This window comes from Pocillopora verrucosa, chromosome 3, assembly GCF_036669915.1.
Source record: "Pocillopora verrucosa isolate sample1 chromosome 3, ASM3666991v2, whole genome shotgun sequence".
Classification (NCBI taxonomy): domain Eukaryota; kingdom Metazoa; phylum Cnidaria; class Anthozoa; order Scleractinia; family Pocilloporidae; genus Pocillopora; species Pocillopora verrucosa.
This window is the reverse complement of record NC_089314.1, coordinates 31,326,404-31,349,305: the sequence shown is the minus strand read 5'-3', so window position 1 is coordinate 31,349,305 and position 22,902 is coordinate 31,326,404. Positions and strand designations below refer to the sequence as shown.

The window sequence follows — 22,902 nt, the reverse complement described above, 5'->3', positions numbered from 1 at the left end:
ACAAAATGTTATAAGCCTTAGCTATTAATTTTACTAGTTAAACAGAACTGTGATGGCAGATTTCACTTAAAGCACATTACGTACCTCTGCCAAAAATACCTACTTGGTAAAACCGAGAGTCTGCGAGGAAATTCACAGGGTTTGCCTCTTTGGTTCGGTTATTCAGTTCACAAAACTTTTCTCCGATTACGTAATTATAACTCTGGCACCTGGTCTTTCGTTCACAGCAGATGTCACACTCATGTGAACTTCTTGATGAAAAATCCCTGCAGAGCCATTCCACCTATACTCGTTTCTTGTCTGCATTGTGCGTCAGCAGATACCGCGATGGCCATCAAGAGGCCAACGAGGGACAGAGAACCAACACACCGTCCACCACATGTCATCACTTAACTGAAAAACATCCATGACATAAAACAAACGAAAAAACTAAACAATCTCTTCAATTTTCCGTGATGTAGCTTATTCCATGGGCTAAAGTTTAAAATGGGGCTCTCTTAGTTTTATAAAAGTTACTTTGTTAAACTTCAATGCGAATGGACGAAAGATAATCGAGCAGCGGAACTGATTAAGACGAAAATTGTTAGCGAGTCGAACTCGTCAACAAAGCTGTAAATAATTAATGTAAGTAAGTAACAGAGGAAAAAAGAAACACAGTAAGAAAAGAATTCCTTTTATAATAGAAAAGAAACCGATGATTTCCTCCAATAGTTGTTTACAAGAGAATTTCAACTCTTGCTTTTTACCTGTGTTTAAACAAGAAATTCCATGTTAAGCTGATCCCTCTTAAACTTTTCAGTGATTATTAACTATGAGCTAATATTTACCTCAACGGTGGCATTTTTCCAGCTTGAGTAGCTGAATTATACTACTGAAGTATTTTTCCCATTACTCAGCTGTAAAATTGCAAAAAAAAAACGTAGAACCCTGAGATGCGCGGCAATAACAAGAGGATAATCGCACGTAGGTTTTTTATCATCGAAACACTGAGCTAATCAATGTTATACGTATTCTGGTAGCCAATTAAAGGTCGATGTAAAAAAAATGTTACGAAACAAAATAACAAACTGAGGTAAGAAATTGCTTCGTGACCTACTGATAAACATTGCTGAGAAAAGTTTCACTGCTTTGAGAAGTAGTTAAGAACAATTCTCAGTATAGATCGACTTCATTTACTCTCCATAACAGGAGACACCGAAAACTCACTCATTTTTTTTTTGCTCATCGTGGTCGTTTAATGTGGAGAAAAGTGTGTCTGTTTTTCTCCGTTGGCCTCTTGATGGCCATCGTATCCGCAGATGGACAATGCAGAAAGGAAACGAGTATAAGCGGAATGGCTCTGGAAGGATTCGTCTTCAAGAAGTTCTCAGTAACAGCCATCCACGAGTGTGACATCAGCTGTGAGAGAGAAATCAGATGCCAGAGTTACAATTACATAATCGGAGAAAAGCACTGTGAACTGAATAACCGGACCGAAGAGGCAAGGCCTGAGAATTTCCAACCAGACCCTGCTCGGTTTTACCGCGTACGTTTAGTCGACAGAGGTATGCATTAGATATCATAGCTATTCTCGGTAGAGTCTGGTTGTGTGCAGTCGAAGTTATAGTAAGCAAGAGAAGCTATGGTTAATTAATGCTTGTACTGTTTTATCTACTTTATATAACAGCTCCTTTGGGATCCAGGCCAGAAGTGTCTGCAGTGTCATGTCGGGAAATAAAAGCGAGTGAAGGAAAAAATGTTATTAGCAAGAAATATTGGTTGGATTTAAATGGATCTGGACAGGCAGTTTTGGTTTATTGCGACATGGAAATTGAAGGTTTTCATTCACAACTGGATTACTCGTTACTCTTTAATTTGAAACATGTTTTTTGTGATCTGTGTTTTTATTTTATGAGGTTTCGTTCCTTATCATCTGGGCTTGTTCCTTGAAAAACCCATTCACTTAACGTGCCCTAATAGCTGATTTTCCTTCATCGTTATTTATCCAGCATCGAGAAACAAAAATTCAAACAATTTAAGATATAAGGAGAGGAAACAGGATAAATTAAATCTCGCGCTTTTTTTCCTTAAAATTGTTAGAAATTAAAACAGGGATTTTAAAATGTCACGACAGTGAACTTCCAGAAAACGGTGAGTTAAAAATATAAACGTGGCTGAATTACTGTAGAAGTTTCCCGGCCGCTCTAAGAGCGCATAGAACATGGTGATTTCAAGTCTTTGTTTTTCACAGAAACGCTGAGAAATGACAAAGTTTTGAAAGAAATGGTACAGAGTTTTAAAAGCACGTGCTGAGCTATTGTTGGGTTCAATAGGAAGACTCCTCAATGTTTTTCCTCAACGTTGGCGCGCGCGCCAGCGTAATGTTTTTCCAGAAAATTTTAATGTTTTGCTTTTCAAGGTCACTATACGCTATCAAAAGGCGATGAGCAAGGTTCAGACTATCGTTTGTTGTAGTAAATATTAACAAAATGATTTTCGTTATCAAGGCTCCACAAAGGGAGGCGCTCGCCAGTGATAATTTGGCTTTACCTTCGATTTTCTTCAATTTACTGCGGTGAAATCTCTCAAAATTTTCACAGTTTGTGAAATTTGTCTTGCCGATCATTTAAAAGCTGAAAAAAAATTGGGGTTACAAAGGAAGTTTCATCGCTATTTGCAATTTTGTGTTTTCTTCCTCCATCTCAAATTTGGTCTTATGAATTTTTTTTATCCACAGGGACTAGGAAGGGCGCGAATATGTTTAACGGTCCAGCAAATCTTTGGAAATTCCAACTATGGAAACGCGATCAATCTTGCTCGAAAGATCCCTATTTTCTTTGTCGCAAAACATTACGTAATGGACTAAGACTTCGCCAAGATCTATATCTGAGCATGCGTAAACTTTCGAAGCTGTCGCCTATTAGCAATCTTTCCCACGGTGTTTTCTTTTCGGTTGACCTCTTTTTCAGGCGTAGAAGGCCTATGAATATTACGGGTGCAGTTGCCGGAAACCCTAGATTCCGTTACAGAAAAACTGCATTGAGTTAAAGTGTTTCTAGCACATCTTTGCAGATAATAATCGTCCGATCTTATCGAGCCCCCATGTTTTTTTTGCATGTTGACACTTTTAAAGCTTGCGCTATGTTCGCGCCCAGATCTTGGGCAGTCAAAAAATCCAATAGAGCCTATTTAAATCTTTTGTTTTGCTAATTTCTTGTTGCCATGTCCGTCGTATCTTTCTTTAACTAGAACCACTACTTGGAACTTACGGGGCCCAGTGGGACATGGGATTGCATAAATATAGTTAATCTCTCGCACCGCTCCCCCCTCTTCGGTGAAGGCTAATACTGACGTAATTCACAATCAGAGACTCTTAAAGTCGCTTCAGTGTTATTATTCCTCCATATTTTAAGTACCAAACTAGTGCATCGTAAAGGTTGGGGAATGTGTCGTTCCCCAAAAAGCTATAATCTTTCTCTTGACTGTTCTCCATGCCTAGTGCTTTTCAAAATAGCGGATAAGATTTCAATGAGCCAGCGAGCACTCCCAAAAGTAACGAGCCAGTGATATATCTCAAGTCAGCGATATATCCCTAACAATGTAACGTTGAAAAAACGACAGAAACCGTCTGCATTTTATGACCGGTGCCAGCCTTCGGCTGGACCCCGGTTAATAGCCCCTACTGCAACACTGGACATTTTCAGTCATCGAACATTCCAGAAATAGGCTTCTGATCGTCGATTAGTAGACCTCTCACCGGCTTCCTTTGTTGAAAGCTTCAAACTTTGTAGCGGACAAAAAAATTAGCGCGTGTGCCGCGGAGGTGTTGAGATTTTAGGGGTATCATCTTATTAAGAAGGAAAGCTGATAAAAGCTGCTAGATGTAAAAAGTAAATCCGTCTTCGTGGCTATTGTCAAAATTCCTCTCCGTGGGTCAGCTTAATTCAGTTTAAACTGTACAGCCTTAACTTTATGCCGTATTTTCTTTTTGTTGTTGTCATATTCCGTAGAAAAAGCCGTCGATCTTGCTTTTGTAATCGGTGCGTCTGGAGCTCAAGCTTCTTCAGTCTATGCAAGAATGGTAACCATCTTGAAGAACTTTGTCGATGAATATGCAGTATCTGAGGACAAAACTCGTGTTGCTCTGGTGGACTACAATGGTCCTGCGTTTGCCAAGGTCTTCTTCAATGATGACTACAACAAAGCCAACTTTACGAGTTTCGTAGGCGGCATACCTGGCCCTGGGGGCCAACCAGGCACACTAAGCAGTGCTTTTACAAAAGTACGAGATGAAGTTTTCACAACTCAAAAAGGCGAGCGGCCATTTGCGGAGAATATTCTTGTTGTGCTGACCCAGGGAAACTTTGATGAGAATTCTTCTGAGATCAGGACCGAGATCACCAATTTTAGAAGCAATGCAGTGAAGATCATTGTATTTACTATTACGGAGGAGGTGGGCATAGACAAGTGGAAGAAGATCTCCTCGGGGATCAACCTCATAGTTACACCCGAGCCAAGTAAAGACATAGAGGAGGCAAAGAAACTGCCACATGCTGCGAGTAAAGGTGGGTCAATCTGTTTTTAAAAGAGTCCGTTTTAGTCTCAAAGAAAAAAAAACGAGGCAGGATATTTTTGCCAACATCAGCGGTTTTCGTTTTAATCCCATCTGTCCCCTCGTCTGCGTCTTCATTTGAAATGCATACGATTCGGTGCGTTTTTTACCCGTTTTTCATATTAAAACGCTCGCCAACTCGGATGGAAGCGACTGTATGGGACAGTTTCTCGACATTGTTTTCTTTTAGCTGTTTTTCGTTTGAGTTGATTTTAGGATTGCAGTATACGTGGCAACCTAAGCAATTTTGAATTTGATTTTGATATCAATTCTAAACAGAGTTTCGCAGCTGTGCAGAGGTGAAAACATTCGGGTACTTTTCTGACGGCCATTACCTCCTTCACGTAAGCGACGGCTGTAAAGACCCAACTAGAATTTACTGTCATAATATGGCATATAACACGCCGCAAGAGTTCATCACCCTGGAGTCTGGTACTGAGAACAACTTTGCTATTGTGTATGCCCAGAGGCTCCAATATCCTAGTGGCGGCTGCAGTGGGGCTGTGCAATCAACTCTGTACAAAGATCGAGGCACTACTTACTTCAGCAAAGTGCGCCTTGATATAACAACCATGAAAATTCTAAGCAATGTTTTCACATTTGCGCAGACGCAGGAGGGTAAAGACATCTCATATGGCAAAGCTGGGGATTGTTATTCGTCTTCTAACTCCGGTGACTGCCGTAAGGGTCAGTTTAAGGTTGATTTGAGAGGGACGAGACTTCACGTTCGGGACGATGTGACCTGGAAAGTTTTGGTATACCCGACTAGTTTGACGATGCAGGACTACCAGAAGTCGCGTGATGGTGCAGTGGTGTTTGCCAAGTGTGGAGGTTGGTGTGGTATATGTGAGCCGTCAGGGGGATTTATCATACTGGAGCCTCTGTGTTCCATTCCTGCTGGTAGGTATAAATCATGTTTGTCTTAGTTACCCCTGGAATAGCTTTCATAACACAACTGGCCATGAAATTAATAAAAAGATTTCGTGTTGCGGTGGGTCCGTTCAGTTACAGATCACAGATGACGTCAAAATGTGGTAAGAATAAAAACGTGGTACTCGAGGTTTGGTCTGTGATCTCTTACTGTACTGACCCACGGCGATGGTCACGTCGTCTATGCGTCTGTCCTCCAACAGACGACGAAATGCGAGTAGGATCCAGTTTATCGTATAAATTTCAATATTGTTATAACTTCCTTGTTCCACGAACTGACACTTCCCCCTGTGCGATTGTCTATCGGTCTGTCTATTTGAATGCCTTTCGGAGGCCAATTTACACCATCAACTCAGCAGGTAAAACCAAGTAAAATTATTCTTACATGTTTGCCTTCTTGCAGTTTTGTTTGCCTGCAATTCTGTGTCAGGAATCCAATATTTAAATGCCAGTGGGTGTAAATATCTAAAATTGTAATTTGCTGAGATAAAGTGAAAGTCTTAATATAACTTATCACTACACAGGTTCCTTACTGGCTGTGAATGAAGACTGATGCCTTCAGGTGCGCGATTCTGGAACTGACAGAATTAGTAACTGCATTTCAACAGGGTCGGAAAGGCCATCTAATTGATCCTCACCAGAAAAAAAAAGTAGTTCACTTATAATGACCAGGACTGAAGGAGGTCACTCTACCGATAGGGATTACTATAAACTACAGTTTCACGCTCATAACCTAGAACTTGGTTTTATTTCTACTACCATGGTATGTAAACACAAGTGTCCACGTAATAGTCTTTAAATTTATATTTAGAACAAAGACAGATGAGAATACTATTCCAAACCCCTACACCCAGTCTTGAAAAAGAAGTTTTCATTGCATTCTCTGTTCTCGCATGTTTAAGATAAAGATTACTAGTCACTGAGGACCTTGTAGAATAGTGGTGTTTTCCTGGAGAATAACTAAATATTTCTTAAATGTAAGTAGGTGTTAGATCGTTGACGAAATTATGCATTAAAGAACAGATTGTTTTAAAATAGATAAGATGAAGAGGAAGAATGTTTGACAAGTTGAACAAAGGTACCGCATGAGATCTAAAGGGTTTGAAAAACATCGCGCGGAGAGCACGTTTTTACGAAACCAAAACCATCTCCAAATTTGTTTGGGCAGCTCGGCCTCAGACTCACGCGGCAACCCCATAAGACAAGTGAGATTGAATAAGAGATTGATAGATGTTAAGCAATACAGTTTGTAGGACAAAACGTCTCAATCTTGATAATATGCGTAAAGACTTGCTAATTTTCGATGAAATAAATGCAATGTGTTGATTCCAGGATAATTTGAATCGATAAGGACACCAAGGTATTTTACGTATTCTCTCCGTTCCAGAGAGACAATAGAATTGGTGCTTTAGTCAAAGAAATTTATGTTCACTTCATAATCAACACGTTTTTGATACGGTCTAAACAAAACAAAAAGTGAGACTTTTTTACTTTAAGAGATAACGTATTTATCAGCCATTTTCTCACATTCTTCACTCCTCGTGAATGGTTACTTCGAGGGATCTGAAACTCTTATCAGCATAAAGCAAGTGGGTGTGTTTTCAGCAAGTAAGAAAGAGATGTCATTCATGTACAGCAAGAACAGTAAAGGTCCTAAGCCGGACTGATCCTTGTGGCACACAATAGAGACAACACTCTATCTAAGATACGTAGGTGCCGACTTGAATAGTTTGATGTCGATCATTTAGATAAAAGGAAAACCAGATATTTACTACTCCACGGATTCCGTAACGTGCGAGTTTTTGCAATAAGATTGACTATGTCTAACGCGTTCTTGAGATCAATAAAAATGCTACACGAGAATAACCTCCATCAATATTGCGCTGGATTCCGTTGACAATGTCAATGAGTGCATGCTGTGTGAAGCATTTTTCCCGAAACCATGCTGATGATGGTACAATGTATGGTGTTTATCCAGAAAAGATTTTGAGCGGTTATAAATAAGTTTCCCAAAGATACGATTAAATATTGACAAGAGGGAGATTGGCCTGTAATTGCTCGGGTCCAATTCATCAATTCTACACACTGTGACTGAAAAGAATGATGGAAAGTTTCCACTGGTCAGTAAGTTCGAAATGTAAGTACAGAAAGCCTAAAAAATAGGAAAATGTCGAAATTTTGCAGTTTTTCAGTCGTCTTCTCTGGTGACCAAATTTTCACAGGATGAAAACTTGGTCACGGAATGACTCAAACGAACCAATGAAAATGTAAGGCCCCATTAGGGAGGGCGGGTATCCCGTATCCTCAGTTTGACTTTTTGGCCTAAATATCTTGTATCCCGTCAATATTCCCGTGGTTTGTATCTCGAGTATCCATATCCCGATGATTTTTTATTCAGATATTTAGATTCCGGACAACCCTTATTAAGGCCAGCTTATACGTATATTACATCTGTCTTGTTGATCATTCAAATTCAAACATTTATGTGGCAATCGGAGGCTGGTTTAAGAACGAATACGAACGAGAAAAAAATCAAACCAAAAAGGCTATGCTGGAACAGTTGGAAGGAAATCGTTCATACGTTGTTAGCGATATTAAACATGAAAGGCTTATTTGGCACTGATCGAGATTACGTCGTTGTTCTAAGTCAATAGTGAATAATAGCTAAGCTGTTAGCCGAAGGTTATTTGAGGAAAAGAGACATAGTTGTCCAGAAGTCCGCCAGTATCATTTTCATCTCAGTCCTCCTTAAGGAGTTATTACTTCTCCAGCGATACCATGTCACTCCGTCGAATTATGAGCGCTTTCCATGATAATAGAAGCCATTCAAGCCAGAGGAGTAACAGGCACCATACCACAAGGCTCCTTGATTGTTAATGGCGCAGTTTCTGTCCCCGCTATGCTCATCATTATCTTGATCTTGAGTAGTCCATGGCCGGCCCAGCATTTCCTAACAAAATGGCACATGAAATGAATAATTATTTATGATATTATGAGCAATAGGCGATAAAAACAGAACAATGCAGTATGCGTCATGAAATCTTGTGATAAAGAAAGGTTGGCTCCTACTTACAATTAAGATCTTTAAAATTTTAAAAATTCAAACCCACAAAGATACTGAGCTAAAATCAACTGCCACCAGAACCAGTAAACAAAATTAAATTCTGAAATATCTGAACTGAACAATTAACCCTAAAAAATCAAATGCAAGTACACTCTATTTTATTTTTCAAGTGGAGGTTACTTGATTGCATCAGCCGTCCCGTCATTCTTTACGTACGCATAACCAAGTCGATGTCAGAGAGATGGAAATGATAAGATTCATTCATAGAGCTATAAAAGCAAACACTGGCAGGCTAAGCCACAGGCGGCCCAAGCTCACGTCTCGAGAAAGCCAACGATGAATTCATAAACGCGTCACGCGTTGTGTGACTCGGTGTTAAGTTACGGGAGGAACCGTTGAAAATTTGAACACGTTATAAGGAATAGTATGGGGAACGAAATATGGTCGATTTACAACGATAAATATTTCGAAATATGAATATTTTACACGTAAAATCAATAAAACTTACTCATGCCCTGTGTATCCGTCGTAGTTTCTGGCGATTTCTGCCGTTTTAAGCTTGCTTTACCATCACTGTTATCCATGTCAAAAGACGAAGTCAAGGCTGTACACTCCGATTTCGACCGTGGTCCACGCGGAGGTGGTTTGCGCCCCGAAAATCCTCCCGATCCGGTCGAAATCAGAGTGTGCAGCCTTGACTTCGTCTTTTGACATGGATAACAGTGATGGTAAAGCAAGCTTAAAACGACAGAAATCGCCAGAAACAACGACGGATACACAGGGCATGAGTAAGTTTTATTGATTTTACGCGTAAAATATTCATATTTCGAAATATTTATCGTTGTAAATCGACCATATATCGTTCCCCATACTATTCCTTATAACGTGTTCAAATTTTCAACGGTTCCTCCCGTAACTTAACACCGAGTCACACAACGCGTGACGCGTTCATGAATTCATCGTTGGCTTTTTCTCGAGACGTGAGCTTGGGCCGCCTGTGGCTAAGCAAGCTTAGATTGATCTCGTGGACATGCACGACGGTATCGGTGTAAAACTTGTTTCGTTTTTGGGTAAATGATGCTGCGAAGAGCGAAGGAGTAAGGAATCTTTCATAATATTCACACTGCCCCCATTAATTACGAAACTTAGGGATTTACCTGAATAAGAATCAAAGATCAGCTCGTATTTGTTATTCTCACTCATGACACCAAACATGTTATACTCAGCAAAGGCAGTATTTATCTGAGGTCAGACGGTAGATCATGTCCAGTCTCAGCCAATATACTCGCCACTCACATTACCAAAGCAACCTTTTCTGTCGAGTCCTCAAGTTCGTAGAAATACCATGGTATTTTTTTAAAAACTTAACAATACATCGATGGCAGAATAGCTCATTGCTCACAAATTCTTCTCCACATTTGTGACAGAACATCGTAATACACCTGGTACAATTTAGTCCGTTCGCGCAGTGACTCCAGGTCGACCTAGTGCATCCCGAGATCTCGCCTTACCTCTAAATCCTTTATAAAATTTTCGATGTGTTCATATGAGAGGGCGGCCTGGCTCGGTTACCGAGATCTCGGTTTTCCAACCGGGATCTCGGTAAGCGGGCTGGAAAATTTTGCCATATGAACACTTCATTCCGGTTACCGGGATGAATTCTTCGCAACAGCGCATGCGTTTAATGGTCGATGACGTAGGGTTTGGTGAAATATATGGTCTCAACTCTGCAACGAGGTTCACAAAAGAGGTTCTTGACATTCTGAAGTTTTCTTTCCAACATTCTTCAGGTGCAGTTCCTGTCCAAATGTTTTCCCACCACGAGTCAGTTCGACCAGGCTTATACCAACACGTTCGAATGCTTCGGTTCAAGCATCTTTGCTTTATTCGTTTCAACCTTCGTCACGAATAATTTCGCTTCCGAAACAAGGCGGCCCGAATGGCATCGTTTTGCTTTGCCTGATGAATTTTCCACATCATTAGCAACCCGTTTAACTGCAGTGATACAGCTAGAAGGGTTGCCAAAGCCATGATAGGCGTAAAAGAAATAACTCGGTTGTGTTTCGCCATCTATTTTTGTTTTTCTAATTTCGCGCCAAAACTCGTCCCTAGGATCTTCGGCCTTTTCTCATCTCGGAAACCGGCTGAATTTTCCCATACGAACCCAAGGCGAAATTCGTCCTGGTAAGCGGGCCAGCCCGGTTAACCGGGCTCATACGAAGAGGCCTAAAGTGTTGACTACTGGCGCAAGTGTCACGTGACATAATATTTTTCTCGATTTGCGAAAATTTTTTGGATTTGGAAAGATTCTTGGATTGAGAGGCATTTTCTATTCATGAAAGTTATTTATGGATCTATGAATCAAACCAGGACTTTAAATTGATTTCTCTGTTTGACAAACTTTTCAAAAGCGATTTGTCCAAAAGATATCCATTCTAAATATTTCTTCGGATTTGCAAAATATTTTTGGATTGTCCCTTTTCGGCTTACGTAGTTTCAGCAACCAGTAACAAGCTTAATAAAAGGTTACAATTTCCCCGAAATGCTCATGCCAAAATGAGCCAACTTCTCTTAACTGTTCTGGTTGATACCAGGTACTTTGAAATGAACTTCTGACCAAAAAGTTGTCTATGTTTTTGTCGCGTTTGAATTAAATTAGTGCAGGGTTGTGAAAAGATCGTACCAGCCTCTCAATCGTTTTGAGGTGATTTAAAGTTTTTAAGAATGATAGACCTGTGTGGTTGTGAGGGTGAAGTGTGAGAGTGAGTGGAATGCCATCGGTATTTTCCCTCTGTGCCATTTGTAGTACCGGACTGTCGATCAATTTGCCGGGCGCGGTGGTGGCCCGCTTCAAACGCGACAAAAACATAGACAGCTTTTCGGGCTTGCAGATAAAACGTCAGATTTGAAACTCTTAACGGTGGCCAATTTACGTTATCAACGCAGTTGATGATACAAAATTACCTTGTTATACTCTCCTACCGACTCATCACGTCAGTTTCTCTGGGAACTTACCCCCTTTATAAATAGCAACCCTTTTCATCGACAGCGTTCTTCCCCCGAAGCCATGCGCGTTGATTATCAAGATGGCGGATTCTTCTGTAGTTCGATCTCGTAGACATCAATATCTATGGGAAAGTTTGGTCGATATTGGAGAACTTGAAGACGAAGCTAAACCGAACAGGTGAGTAGACGAGGTCTTAATTCGCATAGAAACCGAAAATTAAGCAAAATGACGGTCTGTCGGCTAGATTTTTCGCTAATTATAACTAGGGCCTTCGACAAGTTCTATTGAAAAAGACTCTGACCACTGCATCTCTTGAGTTTAAAAGGAACTGCTATCATTTTCAGTGGACAATATTTTTGCGAAGGAATTTTTCCTTTTTCTGGAACGGCAAAAGAGACTTGTGTCGCTTTTTGACTTGATAACAGCGTGATTACAACATTTAAATAACAAAAACAATCTCTCTACCTTTTGCAAAGAACTTAAGTGAGTAATTTGATAACGAATGAACGATCTCATATCTGTACAAAACCGTACAGTGTGTCGTTGTAAATCAATTATGGTTCCGTAATCATGAATTAGGTGACGAGTAGAAGTTGACATGAAGTGTTATCAATCTTGCGTCCGCTGTTCTACTTTGAAAATACTCTTTGCTTTATATCTTGAAATAAAAAAGATACCAAAATAAAATTTTCCGAAATTATTAGATCTTTATTTTCTCTACTAGATATGAAATTTCAGAAAATTGAAAAATATGACTTTTTTCCCCTTCTATGATACCTTTGCAAGCACAATGAGATAGAATTAACTACATGCAGAAAGTAAACTATTCTCCTGTGCTGGTTTCATTGTATAGATAAATTTGCATTAGAAACAGGATTTTTATAGTATCCTCACTAACTGCGAGGAGGGGGGCACTTATTTTACATTTTGGCCTAGGGTGTGTGTGTGTGTGGGGAGAATGCTTATTCAAGGAAATATAGTCCTTTCATATGATTTTATGCTGCAAACTACATAGCAGACATTAAACAGAGTTATACCATTTCACAAGTCAACTTTGAGCTCAAGTCAAGCTCCGGTCACAAGTCAAGTTTGAGTCAACTTAAATTTTTCCCCTCTTTGAAAAATAACATTGTAAGGCAGTATGCTATTATTTTAGCCACCAATAAGTTAAAACAAGAAATGGAAACCTGATCATTTAATGAAGTTTTTTACTTTTCACTTCAATTGAAAGAGCTTGTTTCATCTGGTTTGATTTCACTGCATACAAAAATTCTTGCATTCTAAATTGTTGCTGAGGGCTCTTAGATCTCTCTCCACCTTACAGAATTGTCACAAAGTTTACAAAATGTTTTAAAGGCAGTTATTGTCCATCTTATAGAATTGTTGCAGAGTTTTCAAAATGTTTCAAAGGCTGTTATTGTCCGCTAAGACATATTAAAAACCTGGTGGAAACCATAACTGAAGCTCTAACAAGGAAGATATTTAACTCGCTAACTTTCAACTTCTTTTCCATGCATACTACTCAGTCCATATTATACATTTTGTATTCCACACATTATTATGTGATCATTTTGAAACATGGCTCACTTTACAAGTTTTGAGCAAGTGAAACCCGTATACCACAAGAAAATCAAATAAAGTTAAACTTGATCATTCTGGTGAATCAAATGTTTTATAGAGGAATACATATGTTCACAACAATTTTGGTTAATGAGAGAATGGGATCCCTGTGGATGCAACATGGCAGTCAAGTACTAGAAATTGGTTTTACAATGCAAGTCTTGGTGGTTTGTTTTAGCATAAGGACTTCTGCCTCAGTTTTGTGAAATAAAGGAAAAAAAGTTGGAATCTCTGGGGGAAAATGGTAGATACTCTGGAATGTTAACTTTCATAAACTGAGCTGTGAATCCATGCTGAATTAACCCTCGCAAATGGCCGTGAAAAATGTTTTAAGCTTACGGTAAAACAAAGTGTTCTTGATTCCCTGGTTCATCATTTTGACACATATCAAATAAAAACAACAAAGAAGAAAAACAATTTGAATTGACTCGAACTTGACTTGTGACATGAACTTGACTTGTGACTCAAACTTTACTTGTGATATGGTATAATTCCTTTAAACAACTGACATGGCTGCCACTATTTGATTCAAAATTCACCTTTTCAGCATTAGATTAATCCAAGCCAGAATGCTTCCTGTTACATTCTTCGCATCCTCTCAATGGGTAGCAAAATAATAATGTGCTTGATATATAATCTTGAAAACATATGATAAAATGAAGAAGTCAATTTTGAGCAAAGATTAATACTTAAGGACAGTGGGAAATTATTTATGACAACTTAGTGAAGCCAAAGTTCAGACATGGGTAGTGAGTGGTTGACTCTATGTCTGAACTATTGCAGTTTGTTTACATCAAAAGTTGTGACACCTAACTTGTAAAATCTAATGCCAAAAAGGTGAACTGTGTGAAAAGGATGGAATTTTTCATGTTCCACACAAAATCAATCATTTACATATTAATGTATCTGAGCTGAGATAAACATGTACTTAAAAATCTTGAAGTAAATTTATCCAATGGAAAAAAATTCTTGTATTTTTCATAAAATGCATCAGTAATTAGTGATTGCTGCTTTTTATAGAAATTTGAGAGGGAATCTTAATGAAGGTTTCCTTCTAAAAGTTCCCCAAAAGCTTAATTTTGCAAAATAAAAAGTGTACAACTTCTTCCTCTTCTTCAATTTTCCCAAAGTATGACAATAAAGTTAGTTGAACCCTTTGGCAAGGTAAATCTGTTTCAGTAATTCAGCTAGACCCAGTCCAAGTACTGGAAATAACTGTTAAAGTCAGCCAACTTTGAAAGTTTGGCCCTAATTTTTTCTTAATCATAGCAGTTTCAGAAAGCTTTTATGCTTGAATTGCCTGCCACAGTATCTCACTGATATGCGCAAATGTCTGGCATATGTCTGCCTTTCTGTCTATAAAATAGATATGATAGGATAGTGCTATCATTAGCAATTGATTCTCCTGCTAAATAGAACTTGGACCAAGTACAAGTTCAAGTTCAAGTTCAAGACTTCTCACCAATCACATAATTGTAACTTGGGCAACTGATTTCTCTTTCACAGCTGATGTCACACTTGTGGATGGCTGTTAATTGTAACTTCTTGAAGACCAATCCCTGCAGAGCCATTCCTTTTATGCTCCATACAATGGCCATCACCTCAAGAGGCCGACAATGAAGAACACTCTTCCACATTTAATGACTACAATAGAATAAAGATTGAGCGCATAACTTAACGTTACCCTAACTATGCCTTGTCTGCTTGTTGTGGAGAGAAAATCGAGCCAATCGATACACAAAGTTATTTTTAGCAGAGTGCCTCCGAAAACTGTGAAATTCAGTTCATCGCAATATCCATGAGTAACTCATTGATTACTTTTTACTTTCCTACTTCTAGAGTGACAAATTGATTTTCTTGATTGGTGGCAGTAAAAAGGTTTTCAGATTGTTTTCAGCTAACTCTTTAACCGTTTTGACATAAACATTAATTATCCTCAGTCTCACATACATTTCTTCTAATTTAAGCTCAGAGAATTTGGCATTTAATCAAACAAGTATACTCAAGGTGTGTTGGATTGTGAGGAGAAATTACTTATTGATCATTTCATGGACTGAAAAGGTTAATATTTGTGGGGGTAAAGTGATGTCCTGAAGCAAAATTTTTAAGTACACAGTCACACAGTCATTCTGTAACATTTATTTCAATTCAATTGATAGGTTTATTGAATAAAGTTGTTTGTTTGCACTCTGGAATTCTAATTACCTGGTTTTTCAGATGGATTTCACTTTGGTTTCTTCCAAAATTGTGGAAATTTTCAAAATGATTTTTAAGTATAAAGAAATTGCAAAGGAATCAAGATTAAAAGTGTTAAAAGAAATGGAAAGAAGTCTCAAGAGGTATATTTCCCAGGCCACAATGATGACAAAATGAAACCAAAATTCATTGCCTTGTAAGATTACATTGATTGCAATACAGCTTAAAACTGTGACTCATGCATGAGTAATTTTGTTTGAGACCTTTGGCACAGGTACTTCCTTGAGATTATCCAACATTTCAATACTGTTTGCATTTTCACTCCTCTCAATTAGATAAAAATAGAGCTTTACACCTAAGTTTGTGGAATTCCAGTTACTCAATGTTTCAGACTTTGAATTTATTTGTGGCAAAACTAAAATTTCAACTCTAGGCAAACTTATGACTGTCCATGTTTGCTTTTTACATGGCATCAGTTTCATTTACACAGGAAACTGATGTCAGAAACTGAAGCAGAAAAATTAAATGGACAGATATGTGTTGTTTGTGTCAAAAAATTGAGATTAGAAGCATTAAAAAATTGGAAAGAAGTCTCAAATGTTATGCTTTTTCTAAGCTGTAACAAGTACTTAATTGCAGCTGGAATTCTATGTGGGGTTTCCTTGCCTTCTCTTTTCATTCCTTTTATATGTGGAATTCATCTCTGTTCTTTGATTTGTTTTCTTTGTCTTAGTCGTATTATATTTGGCTTCCAAGGTCCACTGATTTTAAGAACATAGCAAAGCTGAACAGATCTCCTCCTATTTGGCCAAAAGTTTAAATAAATAGCCAGGCTGGAACTTATTCAAGCAAATGTGAGACATTCATTTTATGTCATTCACATTTCAAGCTGTTTTAGGTACTATAGCAGTGGTTTGAGAGGTAAAGAAGAATTTTGTCTTATTATTGGGAGGGAAATCATTTTATCTGACATATGGTAAGGGTTTTAAGAGGGGTGCTGCATACCTCCACTTTTTTTTTACTATGTTGTCATGATTATGTGGCAGTGAAGTGAGGTTTCAGAAGTGATTTTCAGAAGGCTACACCCTCCCCTTACTCCCTCCCCATTGCTTTCAAGTGGTGACTAATCATAGAGGATAAATAGATCACAACACAAAGTATAAATCCATTTACAACATTTATTCTACACTAATAAATTTGGGGGTTCAGGCTCCATTTACAAATACTTGTAAGTAAAAATTTTAACTGTCTATAAGTCTGATGCTTCATCCTCTGATTTTGCACAGCAACTTATTGACATATTATTACATTATTTGAGAAACAGACCTAAAATATATACAAAAATATACTAATATTTACATCAACTGCAGAAACTCCCCAAAAAAATTTTCGAACTAGTATGACATAAATCTCACTTCACTAACCTACCAAAAGAACTTTTCTTCGAAGCGCCACGAGTTTACGTACAGTTTCGGTAGGATTTCAATGGCAGTAAATTTTGAAACTACTTGCATCGGATCGCTTCGATCAGAAGAAAAATTGAGCACTAAAACAAATGTGTTGTATCCTACAATCTGTACTACATTAACTCATCTGATGCGATTGTAATCACCAAAAGAATTAAGAAAGAAACTATTCCTCGAGAAAGACACACGCGATCAAAACAGACACAAGCATGGAGATAATTTAGGATCGAAAATAACCACTCATAAAATGACAAAGTTTCCTGAGAGGTCCGAGGTTTGTTTGTTTTCTCTGCAGGAAGCTTTGTGTTTTTACTTCAATATTATTGGTTCGTTTATAAAAAGTTTGACTTCCTTTGTTCTCGATAAACGTGTTCATTGGTTCGTTTTCTTCATTTCGATCCGGTTCAAATGGTCTCGCTGCTCTGAGCACTTCACAGATTTAATTTTCCTTCATTCACGTTTAGCTTTTTGGGTTGTAATTGTCACTGAGCCGGTCACCTCGCAGTTATTTTGAATAGCAAGTGGTTCAAATAATTTCGTTTTAGTTTTTAATTGGAATTGCTGAGGCCTAAAGAAGAAGCTTACACCGACTATCGCTAAGTAATTTACGTGCCTTTTGCTTACCTGCATTTGTTATGTGTTGATTTGTTGTGAGGTTTAACGTGCGTAGCTGATAGTTGTTGTTGTGGATGGCTTCAGCCAAGTGCTGTGCTCCAATGTGTGAGATGTTATTGTTTGAGAGGTCTAACGTGTGTAGATGACAGTTGTTGTTGTTGATGGCGTCAGCCAAGTGCTGTGCTCCGATGTCTGAGATGTGATTGTATGAGAGGTGTAACGTGTGTAGCTGACAGTTGTTGTTGTTGATGGCTTCAGCCAAGTGCTGTGCTCCAATGTCTGAGATGTTATTGTGTGAGAGGCTTAACGTGCGTAGCTGACGGTTGTTGTTGTTGATGGCTTTAGCCAAGTGTTGTGCTCCAATGTGTGAGATGTTATTTTCTGAGAGGTTTAACGTGTGTAGCTGACAGTTGTTGTTGATGGCTTCAGCCAAGTGCTGTGCTCCAATGTGTGAGATGTTATTTTCTGAGAGGTTTAACGTGTGTAGCTGACAGTTGTTGTTGTTGTTGATGGCGTCAGCCAAGTGCCGTGCTCCAATGTCTGAGATGTCATTATTCCAGAGACTTAACGTGCGTAGCTGACAGTTTTTGTTGTTGATGGCTTCAGCCAAGTGCTGTGCTCCAATGTGTGAGATGTTATTTCCTGTGAGGTTTAACGTGTGTAGCTGACAGTTGTTGTTGTTGATGGCTTCAGCCAAGTGCTGTGCTCCAATGTGTGAGATGTTATTTGCTGAGAGGTTTAACGTGTGTAGCTGACAGTTGTTGTTGTTGTTGATGGCGTCAGCCAAGTGCTGTGCTCCAATGTCTGAGATGTCATTATTCCAGAGACTTAACGTGCGTAGCTGACAGTTTTTGTTGTTGATGGCTTTAGCCAAGTGTTGTGCTCCAATGAGTGAGATGTTATTTTCTGAGAGGCTTAACGTGTGTAGCTGACAGTTGTTGTTGTTGATGGCGTCAGCCAAGTGTTGTGCTCCAATGTCTGAGATGTCATTGTTCCAGAGACTTAACGTGCGTAGCTGACAGTTTTTGTTGTTGATAGCGTCAGCCAAGTGCTGTGCTCCAATCTCAGAGATGTTATTTTCTGAGAGGTTTAACGTGCGTAGCTGACTGTTGTTGTTAATGGCGTCAGCCAAGTACCGTGCTCCAAAGTCTGAGATGTTACTTGCGCTGAGGTATAATGTGCGTAGCTGACAGTTGTTGTTGTTGATAGCTTCAGCCAAGTGCCGTGTTCCAATGTGTGAGATGTTATTGTGTGAGAGGTTTAACGTGCGTAGCTGACAGTTGTTGTTGTTGATAGCTTCAGCCAAGTGCCGTGCTCCGATGCGTGAGATATTATTTTCTGAGAGGTTTAACGTGCGTAGCTGACTGTTGTTGCTGTTGATGGCTTCAGCTAAATACTTTGCTGCTTCATCTGTCAGTTGATTTCTTGTGAGGTTTAACGAGCTCAGTTGAAATTTCCTAAATTTTAACAATTTACAAATCTCAAAAGAACCTAATGGACCAATGTTATTGAAACTCAAATCTAAATGTGAAATTTGTTGAACATTCTTAATTACAGTTTCTAACGAAGAGCAATCAACAGCTGTGAGGTGACAATCAATAAAATTAACACAATTAAAGTTAATTTGTTGTAGTTTTCTCTGAACTATCGACTCCATCTTATTACTTTCGTAACTACATTTAAGCAATGTCACTGCTAAATCCTTTTCGTCTTTAGTCGGCCAGCAGGTCACCATTTTGTCTTCGCTTTCTTCGGCTTCGTTTTTTTTCTCTTCAGTTTGCACAGGAAGAAGGTCAGTGATGATTTCGCTTGGTAGGTGGTTTTTCTCCTCCATTAGTCCCACCAGAAACTGAAAAACCAGCTGCCATTTGCCGTTCTTGATTTTTTCTGAAACAAAGTTCCTTAATTCTCTTTCTTTCATGTTGTTTGTCAGGTGCCGCGCTGCGAAAAACTCTTGCATCGTAAGGTGAATGAAACAGAATTGTTTCTCATCTTTTAACGCGGCATGTTCACGGTCGGGTAAGCGGTGAAAAAGGGCGCTGTCTTTCATTTCGCGTACTTCGTTTCCTCCAAGGATCAGTTTTCCTTCTTTGATTCCTTCAAACGCCACTCTTCCTAGTTTCTCGAATTCCCCCTCCACAGCCGAGGGCAAATCATCTGATAGAAAGTCTTCGCGGGTAAAATGTTTATCGCGGAATTCTTTCGTGTGTTTGAAATAAAATACTTTCATTGCAATCTTGTATATCGTGGTTAATTTGGAAGGGAGGGTAACACTAGCGGAACTTTCGAACTGCAATATTTGTGACAGACTTGAGCATATGATGAAGCTGTTCACAGGGACATAACAGAGCGAAAGTAAGTTCATGTTGCTGCTGATGTGTCGCCATAGTGTTTCGCCTGCTTGCTTGTCATCTCCGGTGAATTTGTTGATGTACTCTTGAATTTGCTTGGTTGAAAACCCCAGGATTTCAAAGGTTTTGTCGAACTCAAGATGTGCGATGCCTGACAAAGCCGTAGGTCTAGTAGTCGTTACAATTGAAGCATCATCAAGAAGTTTCCCGGTCACAAGCCACTGATAAAGGATTTGTAGCGGCATCTTGTCTTTAATGTTTCCGGGATGAGAAGGCGCCACGGCCATGTTTGCGTTATCTTTGAATTCGTCAAATCCGTCAAAAAGTATGAGGACACCTTTAGGGTGCTGCAGGATGTAATTCCAGACCTCATCATCCAGGTGATCTGAGGTGGAATGTTCTGACCGAGTGAGTAGTTCCCTAAGGCTAAGGTCGTCTGCCGAGTTGAATCTTCTGAACTTTACGAAGAAAGCAGCATCAAATTGGATTTGGGATTTGACTTTCTCAAATGCCCAGTCTCTGAGAAGTTTGATACAACATAATGTTTTGCCGATTCCGGGGCGACCGACAATCAATACTTTCTTATTTTTATCATTAAGGAGGTCTGCCAGGCTTTTCGGATGTGATTCTTCGTCGCGCGACCTTGGATAAACTTTGAGTTGCTCTTGTCTGTCTGTAGTAAAGTTGTACTGAGCCCTATTGGGAATGATCACAAGGTTTGTATAAATCTGGTCCAAAGTCAAATCTGTGGCTTCTTTTTCTTCGCCTGGAGGACGTCGAAACGGTGATTGGAGTTCGTAGAGGTATTGAGTGTCTTCTCTAATGATTTTCTTCGTTCGTGCGATGAATGGTTGAAGCTGTTCAGGCTTATCATGTCCGCTCGTTTCTTCTGGCTGTTTAAGAACATGATGCGGCACGACTTGGTCTCGTGGCTGTAGTGGGACAACTGCATCTTGTTTTCGAGGTTCTTGGTGTAACTCGAATTGGATCGGAGGACGTTCATGTTCTCTTGGCTGAAGTAGAACATCATCCTGCTTTTGAGATTCTTGGTGCAACTCGACCCGGGTCGGACGGTTTCCCGGCTCTCTTAGCTGTAGTGGAACAATTTCATGTTGTCTTCTTCCTTCTTGCTCCTTACGTTCTTGATGCGACTTGTCATAGTTAGCATTTAGATGGGTTTTTAGGAAGTCTGAGTCTTGCATAAAATTCCTTTCTATCCATGCCTGTGTCAAAATATAGACGATTTCAATCAGAATGCCAGCGTCAAAAGTTCCATTCACTGCAAGGACAGCGTTCATCCAAAAGGTTTTCTTTATCGCTCGTTGATTGTGACATTTGTGTAAAGTACTGTTTGGGGCGGCGTTCGATGAATTCCTCGGCTGGTTGGTTCCAGAGTTCAAGCAACATTCAAACGAGGAGGAAAACTTTAAAGGATAAAGCAACTGAGTTTGCAGCAATATGAAGAGAACTCCTAGAACAAGTCTCATAGATAGTTGACAACAGTAAGCTATGAAAAGCTTGTGTCCGCAATTTGTTGTTTGTCCTGTTGGGTTTTCTTGGTCGCGCGACTGTCCGCTCTCTGGATCACTGTTACGACTGCTCGACGACAAATGATCGACTGCGTTTTTCACTATTTGGGAGTAGATAACACATACAATTCCAATAAGGAGGAAATTGATGATCACGAAGCCATAGACAGGAACACCGTACTTGTTGTATTGCTTCTGGTATTTTTCGAAACATTCCCCACGGATAAGGTCAATGTTTTCACTCTTGGTGCCACCGCAACGGAAATCGTACCTGGATTCGGTATTTTCCACTTCGGCAAAAATGCCAAAGAAAATTACACTGATCACGAACCAAATTAAAACTACGGCATAGCTAATTTTGTTGAAGGTTCTTGGTGCAAGTGATTCCTTGAGAAAATCCATCGTTTCAGTACTGTTTGTATTTTCGCTGTTTTCGATGAGATCAAATTTGCTCTACAGCTTTGGTTGTGGACTTCCGGTTAAAGATTGTGTCAGATTTTTAAGTTTGATTATGCCAAAAATACGATTTTAACTATTGGCAAACTTACGCCGGCTGTCAATGGTTTATTCACGCACGCCATCATTTTCTTTCTGATATCGGAAACTGACATAGAAAACTGAAATGGACAGATAAATGTGTCGGCTGGTTCAAATTTTCTTTATTTTTAGTGCGTGAGATTCTATGTCGTTGAAAGAGGCGCAAAAGAAACAATTACAAGTATGGAGAGATATTTCGCTTTCTGAAGCAAATAGAAGCGTCACGACAAAAGAAATTGTGAACTGTCGCTGATAACTCTTCAAGTTTAGCTTTGCCTTAGTCCGGGGCTTTCTTCTGAGTATGAAAGCTCCTTAATAGGAGGCTTGGACTCGACTGTCATATCATTTCATATGTCTTCCACTGGAATTTTTTAAGGGATTTGCATCACCGTATTAAAAGTATCCTTGTATTTTCCAAATAACAATAACCAGTCTTATTACTTAGATTCTCGTTCTCTCTGTGTCAAAAGAATGCTTGCTCTTCTGAAATAAAATAACTTTCGCCCCCGCCTCATGACGGTCTCAGTGTGGTAAATCGTCATAAATGTAACATTGTTACCGTTAACTGTGCTGCTGACCAATAGTTCTGAAAAAAAAAAAAAGATAAAAAAAATAGACACTTGAATACAACAAACAACAAATCTGAAGAAATCGAAGTCGGACTCAACTCAAATGTTCTTTTGAGCTGTTATCTTGTTATATTTTCTTCTGATTTGTCGGCGGGTATAGGGTAATACACTTTTCTTCAGGAATTTTGCTGAAAACAAATTTTTGCCGAAAATTGGTTTATTCAAATTTTGTAAAGATATTTTAACGTTTTATGAAGAACGTTTCTTCTTAAAAATTAACCGTGAGAGATACCCAAACACTTAACCGTCGATCATCAGAGATACCTACACACCAAAATAAGCTGCGCCGAGGGCTATGGTGCACCAACTGTAAGAAGGAAAAAGATATTTTGACTATTTAAATACATGATTTTTGTAAATTGAACGA

At 39.1% G+C, this 22,902-nt stretch overlaps 2 protein-coding genes across 2 annotated transcripts; one reads left to right on the top strand and one right to left on the bottom strand.

Annotated features, from left to right (window-relative positions):
- The first annotated feature begins 4,457 nt into the window (after window positions 1–4,457).
- LOC136279708 (A disintegrin and metalloproteinase with thrombospondin motifs 9-like) lies at window positions 4,458–6,074 on the top strand. Its single transcript, XM_066163655.1, has 3 exons — window positions 4,458–4,544; window positions 4,871–5,491; window positions 6,046–6,074. The coding sequence occupies exons 2-3, from the start codon at window positions 4,981–4,983 to the stop codon at window positions 6,072–6,074; spliced, it is 540 nt and encodes a 179-aa protein (XP_066019752.1). The 5' UTR covers window positions 4,458–4,544; window positions 4,871–4,980.
- A 10,939-nt stretch (window positions 6,075–17,013) lies between these two features.
- LOC136279394 (NLR family CARD domain-containing protein 3-like) lies at window positions 17,014–21,804 on the bottom strand. Its single transcript, XM_066163069.1, has one exon. It carries the CDS (start codon window positions 21,769–21,771, stop codon window positions 17,443–17,445), a length of 4,329 nt encoding a protein of 1,442 aa, XP_066019166.1. The 5' UTR covers window positions 21,772–21,804; the 3' UTR covers window positions 17,014–17,442.
- Between the last annotated feature and the right edge of the window lie 1,098 nt (window positions 21,805–22,902).